Below are 10,701 nucleotides of genomic sequence, written 5' to 3' on the forward strand. Positions count from 1 at the left end.
TAAAGTTTTAGGTAACGGGTCACATAGGTCCGTTACTAATGTCGTGTTACTTATTTTAGATTTTCACGTAGTGTACCTATGTATGGTTTAATTGTCGTTAATCTACCACCGGGCGGATTTTATGGACCCACGTGGCAGTAGCACCACATGATTTCCGGTACTGCTTTTATACCACTGCCTTTTGCCTCCTACTGTGCCCCGGCCCCCGAGGTGGTAGGACCAATACAGGCAGCTAGCCATGAGTGGAAAACCACCTTTCCAGGCAGCGAGCGACCGGGCACTCCGGCAGTCGAATCCAGGCCAGGGAATGTAGTAGGAAGATCCACCATCCATGCATGTATCTATCAATCCATTTAACAAAGAGTGTTCCATGGATCCCATCATCTGTCAAAGAAGGTTAATCAACCTTCCTCCTCGTAGGTTAACAGCAGAGCGTGTCATCCAACCGCTCAAACAGTCGGCAACACATGGCAGAAAATCCAACGGAAGCATCAGTAGCATACTTAGGTCAGTCAAAGTTTTATGGATACAGATATCTAGGCCGAGAACTAGGTAATCGTGACAAATAAATTTCATGATGATGAAACTCTCCTCACATCTCATAAAATTTCATTCTTCTTTCTTCTTGTGGCAAATTGATTATATTTAATGTTATGATTTTTTTCGTGAAATTTCCACTAAAATTAGTCTAAGAGTAGCATGTGGTGTACCGTGTACTAGCATAGCAGAGTGGTCCGGAGAAGGTGAAGGTCACAGGTCAGGTCATCGGAGGGAGCAGAGATCTCGTGGAACGAAGCATAGGTGGGGGTGGGGGACTCCATGCCCTGGCCTCCGGGCGGCTCCAGCTCCGTCACGGCGCTGCTGCTCTGGTGCAGGGATGGCCGGATGGTTCACGGGACGTCGTTGTCGCCTGTCGGCCACGCCCTTTATTCCCTTGTCTCCAACCGCTTCTGCTCGGGCCTCGTGAATCGTGATCGGCTGATCGCGTCCGCGCTGCCCCGCCACCGGCGGCCGCCTCCCCGGCGTTCCGTCCGCGCAGCATCAACATGGGTCGTCTCGTCGGCCAGTCAACCAGCCGCAGTGGTCGCGTGTACACATTTGTGGGTGGAGTACGGCGAGAGCAACGCGTCCATGACAAAGATTTTTTTTTAATCTAGGCTGCTGTGCTGTTCTTTTTGCAGTACGACTTTGAATCGGCGCGTTTAGTTCCCAAAAATTTTCACCCAAAAATTTTCACCTCCCCTTTAAACACATGTATGAAGCATTAAATGTAATTAAATAACAAAATTAATTACACAGTTTGGATGTACATGGCGAGACGAATCTTTTAAGTCTAATTAGTGCATGATTAGCCATAAGTGCTACAGTAACCCACATGTGCTAATGACGCGGTCAAAGGCCTCAAAAGATTCGTCTCGTGATTTCCAAGTGAGTTTTGAAATTAGTTTTTTAATTAGTGTCCGAAAAGTCTTCCCGACATCCGGTCAAAGTGCTAATTTGACATCCAAAAATTTTTGGATGGGGAACTAAACGCGCCCATAGTTTGGAATTTGGATACGCGGTTGCGAATGAAGTTTGTGGAACGCGGTATGTCGGTTTTGGTTGGGCTACCTAGCTGAGATCAGAGGATGGATGAGATTTCCTCATGGTATCTCTTCAATAAAAAAAAAGAGATTTTCTTGTGGTGGACCAATAAGCTTTTAGCTATAATGTAGCTTCGAAGAAACTGAGATTTTATATAAAAAATATACTTGGAGATATACTTTTGATTATCGATTTCTCTTAACAGCTGTTTAAGTGGTTTAGAATTCAGAATTAGAAATTAATTCTAATACCAATCGGTATTTGCCATAGCCATGCTCCCTCGCCCTCAATACTCCTACATCCATCTCCGCTCTCTCGACCTAGCCTTCGACGCCTCCTTTTCTCTTTCTCGCTGCTAGCCCTTTCCACTTCTTCCTCGGCACCTGCAGCTCCTTATTCTTCTTCATCGCTCCATGTGCGTTGTTTCCCAACTCACGGCTTTGGCCATGGCCACGCTTTTCACCATCACTATGGCCAAGGCCCCAAGCGCCACCTTGATACCCACCCCCATGGGAAACCCCTCCATCGGTCTCGAAGCCGATGTCTATGCCTACCCTAGCCCTACCATGCCTCCTGTAGTCTCGACACCACGCCTGCTACGGTTCGTGCACGACAATGGTAGGGAGAGGTCGTCGTGCTTGCAATTGGAATACTATTATGGCTGTCATGCCGAACAGATGCCAATCGAATTTGGCTACTTTCTAAAATTTGAAATGCTAATAGTCATCCATACATCTTTTCAATTTGAATGGTGGGCTATTTCAGTACTATAGCATCCTTCAATATCTTTTTCGCGAACATGCCTGAGCACGTATTTCATTAAGAAAAAACACACCCTTCAATATCCACATCCAAACTGAGTGCTCTATAATAATCAACAAAATAGAAATATATTTGTATACACACCTTAACAAGGATATGAAGTATAAGAATCAACAGAATAAAAATATATTTGTATACACACCTTATTTAACGCGGCCACGACATCACAATGGCTAATCAATCGTGTTAGGATCCTTCCGCTTAGTTGCTAGCTAGGGTATAACATGTTTAGTTACTTCTCATGGGAGTCCAGTCATGAATGGAAGGCTAGCACAACTTGTATACAGGATGGACCAAGACTCACATATCGATGGTACAGTAGGACAAAAAAAATTAAGTGGAAATTTACCACTTTAGAAATCAGTTAATAATAGGTAGGGGAGATCATGATAGAAGATGTATCGATCCGGTGCATAAATAATAGGTAGGGAGATCATGATAGAAGATGTATCGATCTGGTGCATAATTATACTCTTCAGGCAAATCAAGAAATTGTACAACGAGGACAACTTGATTCTACGTTTCAATTAGCAAGATTTTTTAGGCTGTGTGCCGTTTAGGCAGAGGTCGGAAAAATTTAAAAATAATGTATCACCTTGATGTATTGTGCTTGAAATTAATAAAATTTCCCTTTCAAAAAAAAGCAGCTAAGGTAGATATGAGCAAATCAGCCCTGACTCAACAGGGGCTTTTAAAATCCAATCCGACTGAATAATTGTTCTATTTATTGTTTAACGGAAAAAGGAGAAAAGGTTGGCGTGATCCCATCATGGCCCCGGTCCTACATTGAGCAGTATTAAATATAAATTAATTATAAAATTAATAGCATAAATGGAGACGAGATGAATTCATTAAGTCCAATTAGTTTATGACTTGATCACGTTATGCTACAGTAAATATATACTAATAATGAATTAATTAAGTTTATTAGATTCATCTCGCAAATTATCTCGAGTTTTGCAATTAATTTTGTAGTTAGCTTATATTAGTTTTCTAATTGTTATGCAAACATTCGATCTGATTTGGATTAAAAATTAGTCGCCGGATCCAGCCTGACACTGGCTTAATCCAACCCGCCCCGATGGATCTCCTCCTCTTCGATCGTCGTCGTCCAATGCCGTTTTCAGGATATTGTTTGAATCAGACGCTCCCGTTTCCTTATTGTCAGACGGCTAGATGACGTACGTACACGATCCAAGATGTCGCTCGCGGCTCTAGACAAAGTTGAATACACCGACCCCATCAAGTTCTCGCCGCGCAGACGATACCACGCCGCGCCACCCGCCTCGTGCGCCCACGCCACCACCGCCGCGCGCGCCGTGCCGCCGTCCCACTGCCAGCCATGCCTTCCCGCCTTCTCCTCCAGCAGCCGCTCCCGCCGCCTCCCCTGCCCGCCGGGAACGACCACCACCGCCTCCGCCGCGCCCTCCTCGCCGGCATCGCCGCCTCCGTGGCGGTCGCGGCGGCGCTGCTGCTCCTGCTCGCCCTCGTGCTCATCCTCCGGCGCCGGCGCCGGCGGCACCCCACGCTCCCCTTCTCCCCGCCGCCGGACCCGGCGCGCCCGCTCCGCCGCTACTCCCGCCGCGCGCTCCGCCGCGCCACGGGCGGGTTCCACCCGTCCCGCCTCCTCGGCCGCGGCGCCGCCTCGCCGGTCTACCTCGCCACCTTCCCCGGCGCCTCGCTCGCTGCCGTCAAGACGTGCGCGTCGCCGCACGAGCTCCACCTCCTCGCGTCGCTCCCGGACTCCCCGCGCCTCGTCTCGCTACTTGGCTACTCCCCCGGCTCGGGCTCCGACGCCCGCGGCGGCTCTGCCGCCGCCGAGCGCCCGCTCCTCCTCGTCTTCGAGTACATGCCCCAGGGCTCCCTCCAGGGCGCACTCTTCGGAGGCGGCGGTGACGCCGCCGCCACCCGCGACGCGCAGTTCCTGGACTGGCCAAAGCGGCTCGCCGTCATCCGCGACGTGGCGCGAGCGCTCGCGTTCCTCCACGCCGAGTGCCGGCCGCCCGTCGTGCACGGAGACCTCAAGCCCAGCAACGTCCTCCTCGACGCCGACTTCCGCGCCAAGCTCGCCGACTTCGGCCTCGCGCGCTTCAAGACTCCCGACGCCGTCGCCGCGCCCGTGGCGGCTGGGGACGACTTCATGAGCCAGGAGCTCGGCGAGGCCGGCGACCACCTCTCCACCACCTCCGCTGCCGGCGGCGCCAAGACGGATACCAAGGACGAGTCTGGCCCGGCTAGCGCCTGGGGGAAGGAGTGGTGGTGGAAGCAGGACGGCAGCGGCGAGCTTGACTCGAGGGATTACGTCGCCGAGTGGATTGGTAGCCAAATCTGCCCGGAGCGCAACCCGGATTGGGCCGACGAGAACGACGGCGACGCCAACGAACTCAAGAATTCGACCTCCGGGACGGATGAGCACGCCGTGTCGGCCTCGCCGGAGGACAAGAACGCCGACTGCAACGGCAATGTCGACGGCTCCAAGAAGGAGGCGACCAAGATGAGGGAGTGGTGGAAAGAGGAGTTCTTTGAGAAGATGAGCAAGAAGGGGGCCAGCTTCGACAAGCGCCGCGGCGGAAGCAAGCCGTGGCTCCGCTCGATAAGCATGAACACCGGCAACGCCAGTGCCAACGGCGACAGCAATGTCGAGCCGAGCGCTCTGGACCTCAGCTTCCGGAGAAGCCGGAAGCGGAGTCGGCGGCGCGGCCGGTCAGTGGGCAGCGACGGGTGCGGCGGGGACTTCCTCAGCCGGGAGCTGAGCAGCACGACGAGCATGCGCGGCACGGTGTGCTACGTCGCGCCGGAGTGCGGCGGCGGGCCGTGCGAGCACGGCAGCGAGCTGCTCGAGAAGGCCGACGTGTACAGCTTCGGCGTGCTCGTGCTGGTGATCCTATCCGGTAGGCGGCCGCTGCACATCCTGTCGTCGCCGATGAAGCTGGAGAAGGCCAACCTGGTGAGCTGGTGCCGCCAGCTGGCGCGCGCCGGGAACGTGCTCGAGCTCATGGACGAGAGGCTGGACGGCGGCTACGACAGGGACCAGGCGACGCAGTGCGTGCAGCTCGCGCTGCTCTGCCTGCAGCGGCAGCCGGAGCTCCGGCCGGACAGCACTGACATTGTCAAGATCCTGCACGGCGAGATGGAGCTGCCGCCCGCGCCGGTGGAGTTCTCGCCGTCGCCCCGCGTGCGGCCGTTCCCGCGGTCGTCGCGCAGGGCAGCACAACCGGATGCTGCCGAGTGACGGTACCTCTGCTCCTTGCGGATTTGCTGTTTGGTGATGAGTGAGAATTGACAAAAATTCATGGTGTCGCGTTGATTGTTTTTGTATATAGGAGCCATTCATCTTCCCCTAAACTAACACTGAATTCATTCTATGCCAATTTCAAAATTCGATCCTGCATCTTGCAGAAATCAACATAATCCTCTAGGACCCAATTGTTCATATCTTTGCCAAAGACTTGGAAACTTGCAGTGTCATGTTGATGACTCACTCCTGATTTTATAAAACGAGTTCCTGTCGTCTTCTTTTACACAAGGGACGTTGCTTGCGGCAATTGGCAACAATATTTTAGGATTGCATTGATCTGGCAACTTTTTTTTTCTTTTCGATGATGAGTGTTCTTTCATTTTAGAAAAGCTATAAAAGTACAGATGAATCCTTAGAGAAACCAAAGGGCCGATGAAGTATATCTGAAGTGTACAAGAAGATAACCATGGAGGTGACAGCAATGAAGTCAATCATGTATTTGAAGTGTGTGCTGTGCAGCCAATAAGACCGAGCATCAGGTTTGCTTTCAGCCCTGTTTGCTGATACCACAGAAGCAGAAGCACATTGCGTAATCTGTTAGTACACCACAAAATTGGTCAAATATGATGCGTCTCTATCAATCTTTGGCAGAATATGATGTCTAGCACCAAGGTCAACTGTACATCATTGGGGACAAAATAGAGTTCGATCGGTTCGATCTTGCAGAAGATTGAACACAAAATTTGTGTATGAGGCTATCTGGCTATGAGCATAACTCAACGAGTTTTCAACTGCCTTGATCATTTCTGAACAACCATACAGGGGGTTTTGCATCCCTGACTCTGAAATTACTTTTGGCCATCTTTTTCCGTGCCGTTGAATCTACCGCTTTACTGCATCAAATGGATACTTTTTTACAGCCTGACTCATAAAGAATCAGGGTGAGTTCATACAAGAATTTTCAAAAAAGTATCAAAAGGACGAGTTCGTTAAAGAAGCTGTTTCCGCACGCCTATAGTGCCCCACTACCATGGGTTGCTAGTTGCTCCCTTGTGGAGTCAAACATTTTCACCAACCACGGCTGCATGGTTTGTTGGTGTTGCTCCTTTTTCATCAGGCCAGGAGTATCCAGGGTTCTCCTTTTCGTTTTTGGACCGAATCCCGCCATCCGGCGGAAACGGAATTCCGGGCGAAATTTCGCTAAATTTCGGTAATTCCGACCGAAATGGGTTTTTGAATTCGAAAAACGAAATTTCGTTGCATTCCGACCGGAATTTCGGTTTTCCCGACCGGAATTTCGGTAATTTTGACCGAAATTTCGGTTTTGTCACCGTAAAATGATGCAAATTAACAGAAAATGATGTGTACATATGGAAAAATTGAAAATTTTGGCAAAATTTCCCCTGATTATGTGTATATTGACAGTTTATAATGCATAACATATATATAACTCCACAAAACAATGACAAATACACCATTTAACACATAACTCATGTCCAAAGTCCACACATACAACGTAATACATCCAAAGTCCATTACAATTATTACACATAACTCATGTCCAAAGTCCACACATAGAACGCAATACATCCAAAGTCCATTAGAATTATTACAATCCAAAGATACAAAAGAGGCAAAGGCATAGTCCAGAATAATCCATGTAGCATATTCTCTGCATTTAAATATTTATGTGAAATAAATTAAATAAGTAGAGGAAGCAAAATGTATAGATAATTTCTGTTGATAGGATAAGTACCTGCATTCTTCAGTCCTCAAATCTCTCTCCCGGTGGTCCCTCATACGGCTCGTCTGTTGGTGGCAAATACACGTACGTAGGTGGGTGATGTTGCAACTGTGGAGCTCCATATGGTAGGTAGCCGTGATAATCCAAATAAGGCAATGCTGCAACTGCCTGCGGAAGTGGCGGGTTCACCACCCCTGGTGGTGGCCACAGAAAGCCCCCTGCAGGGGGAGAAGTACTGTAAGGGTTGTAGTACTGACCACTGGAGGCAGAGTTGGAGCTATCTTCATCATATGCAAGTGGGGCCTGTCGACCATGTCGACTTGTCGATGTTGTTTGTCGTTGTGAAGTAGGTGCTCCATGATCTGTATCTTGTGTTGCATGGGTGAAGTCCTCCTCCCCAGTGAACCTTATAGTAGGAGATATACGATAACCACCACTTTCGCCATCACCATCATCATCATCATCACCATCATCATCACCATCACCATCATCATCACCATCATCATCATCATCATCATCATCATCATCATCATCATCATCATCACCAATGTCCTCACCACCACTAGGCTCAGGTGTGGTATCGTCACTACCTAACTCCTCCTCAGTGCGTGGTTTCTTCCCTTTTCTCATTTCGGGACCAATCTTAGTCTTCCTTTTTCCCAGATGTGTGTCCCCAATTGTTTCTTCGGCCCATGTCTCCACATCTTCATCGTGACCATGAGAAGAGCCTATGTCAGTGAACATCTGGCTCGGCAATGGAGTGTCAGTGAAGTCTGAGTCTTCATCAAATGCTGGGTCTCCATTGGACCTTGAAAGCTTCATCCAATTTTGAATTGCTGATGACTGCCGGTACAAAGAAAGATCCATGAAACTGCTAACTGGATCATAGTCATATGGATCGGCCCCTCTAGTAGCACGTTGCAGACGCAAGCGGAGGTTGTAGTTCACAAAGACCAATTTATCCAATTTCTGGTGGCTCAACCTATTGCGCAGTTTGGTGTGGATGTAAGCAAAGGTGCTCCAGTTCCTTTCACATCCACTAGAGGCTGCACACTGCGACAACAAGCGTCGAGCGACCCTTTGCAACACTGGTGTATCTCCCCCAAATGTTGCCCACCAAGCAGCTGGTGAATGTTTGCCTCATGTTTTGATACTCCATTGTCACCTCACTCAAATTAGGTGTCTTGTCTGTGTCAGCAAATCTCAAAAACATGTACAGAGGCTCAACATCATTGATCACATACTCCATATTCGCCCACCATTGAAGACTTGTGATGCATTCGTAAATGTACCTTCCAGTTTCACTTTTGAAGTGGCGGGACCGTCGGAACTCAGGTGACACTAACCATGTCATGAACTGGTCCTTCTTCCTATACATGCTTTCAAGGAACATGTAGTTGGTCCCAAATCTTGTTACATTCCACTTGACCAACTCTCCTCCGATGGCTTCCCTCATCATGCTGTGTAAACTGTTGGAGTTGTAGAGCCAGCTGCAAATTCGTTGCGCGCTTCGAATACAAGCATCATGCTCCGGCCACTTCCCTATGTCCTTCAGCATAAGGTTGATGGTATGGGCAAGGCAAGGCTGCCATGCAATGGTAGGGAACTCATGACATATAATTTTGCAGGCTTTTTTGTAGTTCGAACCATTATCCGTGACAAGCTGAATCACATTGTGAGGCTCCACTTTCATGACCACTGCTCGTATCTCCTGCACAACATTGCCAATGTGATATGCGTATGGTCCTATATTTTATGCCAAGGTGAGAACAATGCTTCGATACATGGACATACCTTCAACAAGTATTGATGGTCCTGTATTTTGTCGGACGCATTGATGGACTTCAAGAAATACATGGTGCCACCGCTATACACCAAGAAATTAATGACCGAGTTACGCATAGGCCCCGTCCACGAATCACACATGATCGTGACTCCACATTCATCCCACTCGTTCTTCCACTTCTCTATCTCTTTCTCTATCTCCTTCACATTCTCATCCAAATATTTTCCATCTATCTCCCTCCCTGATGGTATTTTGATTCCAACACCTGCGGTCATAGAAGAGAAAGCATTAAGATCACAATGAAGGATATGTAATGTAGCTCAAAATATACATTGTTACCTTGTTTCTGGGTCTCCACGATCGCAGCTTTAAAGTATGGGTCATCGACTTTCCGGCCGGGAATACCGACAGCATGGCACGCCTTCGCCCATGCCCTCCCTAGAAGCTCTCTTGATGTCCTCCCCTTGACAGTCCATGGGCCGGTATCAATCCTTTGCTGCCGTGGACCACTGCTCAACCCTAGATGGTAGTCCCTAACCCTCTCGGGGACTTGTGACTGGCTCCTTCTGAACATCGAAGGCAGCGGTCCACCACTGCCTCCAACACCACCACCCGATCCGCCACCCCTATCATATCGTGGCCCAGCTTGCTGCATAAATTCATACTCTTGGCGGGACTGGTGTAAGGCCGCTTGTAGTTCTGCATCCTCGTCGAGCCCCTGGCCTTCCTCTTTCTCTAGATCAATGTGCGGCCTCCTTGCAGATTGGTCCCTCAGGAGCTTTTCTCGGGCCCTTGCTTTAGCTCTAGCCTTGTTCCTGTCCAACTGCTCACTAAAGAAGGCCTTAACTTCGGCTGGAACCGAAGGGCAGTCCTTCACATCTTTCCCCCTATGTGCCAAATGCTCTTTGAACCTTGTTGCTCCTCCCCCACTCTTCTCCTCCCTGCAATACTTGCATTTGAAACCACCCCTGATCTTTTGGCCATGCTCCCACACTAGGTCTGGCATTGTCCTACAATTACAGAAAAATAGTAAGGTGTAAGTTCATGAATAACACATGAAGTAGCAACTCATGTTCTTTTTGATGAATACCTACTAACAACCCATGAATATCACATAAACTAACAATTCATTAAAACTACCAATTCATACATTGAGACTAACATGAAAAAATTCATACATATCAACTAACTGATTTTTTCTATGCTTTCTATGTCACTTGGTCTCTAGAATCTCAAATCAACTAACTTAGATCGACATCAACAAGCATCAACATAAAAAAAACCTTCTCATACCTTAGTTCCCGGAGCCGAGGCGAAATCCGGTCGGTTTCACCGGTTTTCCGCCGAAACCGCACCGAAATCCGCCCGGATTACGGATCCATTCCGACAGCGTCTCCCGGGAACGGTATCCGCTACACCCCGCCCGGATTTCGCCGCCTTTCCGCCGAAATTTCGGTGCGGGGAGGCGAAAATCGCCGCCGGCGACGGAGGGGACCAGAGAGGAGAACGTGGTGGGGAAAAAAGAGC

At 49.2% G+C, this 10,701-nt stretch overlaps 2 protein-coding genes across 2 annotated transcripts; one reads left to right on the top strand and one right to left on the bottom strand.

Annotated features, from left to right (window-relative positions):
* Window positions 1-3,686: 3,686 nt before the first annotated feature.
* Window positions 3,687-5,832, top strand: LOC120711998 (putative receptor-like protein kinase At1g80870). Its single transcript, XM_039997683.1, has one exon. The coding sequence runs from the start codon at window positions 3,749-3,751 to the stop codon at window positions 5,636-5,638; it is 1,890 nt and encodes a 629-aa protein (XP_039853617.1). The 5' UTR covers window positions 3,687-3,748; the 3' UTR covers window positions 5,639-5,832.
* A 2,595-nt stretch (window positions 5,833-8,427) lies between these two features.
* Window positions 8,428-10,443, bottom strand: LOC120713322. The gene is made up of 3 exons (XM_039999306.1): window positions 9,514-10,443; window positions 9,183-9,439; window positions 8,428-9,099 (listed from the first exon to the last, which is right to left on the bottom strand). Exons 1-3 carry the CDS (start codon window positions 10,178-10,180, stop codon window positions 8,428-8,430), a joined length of 1,596 nt encoding a protein of 531 aa, XP_039855240.1. The 5' UTR covers window positions 10,181-10,443.
* Window positions 10,444-10,701: the final 258 nt, after the last annotated feature.

This window comes from Panicum virgatum, chromosome 6K (assembly GCF_016808335.1).
Source record: "Panicum virgatum strain AP13 chromosome 6K, P.virgatum_v5, whole genome shotgun sequence".
NCBI classification, from domain to species: Eukaryota; Viridiplantae; Streptophyta; class Magnoliopsida; order Poales; family Poaceae; genus Panicum; species Panicum virgatum.

Excerpts from the sequence above, each read along its gene's own strand:
- LOC120711998 (XM_039997683.1), top strand. The coding sequence starts at position 3,749 with ATGCCTTCCCGCCTTCTCCTCCAGCAGCCGCTCCCGCCGCCTCCCCTG.
- LOC120713322 (XM_039999306.1), bottom strand. The coding sequence starts at position 10,180 with ATGCCAGACCTAGTGTGGGAGCATGGCCAAAAGATCAGGGGTGGTTTC. Across the intron at positions 9,440-9,513 it reads CGTGGAGACCCAGAAACAAG|GTGTTGGAATCAAAATACCA; the intron begins GTAACAATGTAT and ends CTATGACCGCAG. Across the intron at positions 9,100-9,182 it reads ACCATCAATACTTGTTGAAG|GAGATACGAGCAGTGGTCAT; the intron begins GTATGTCCATGT and ends AATGTTGTGCAG.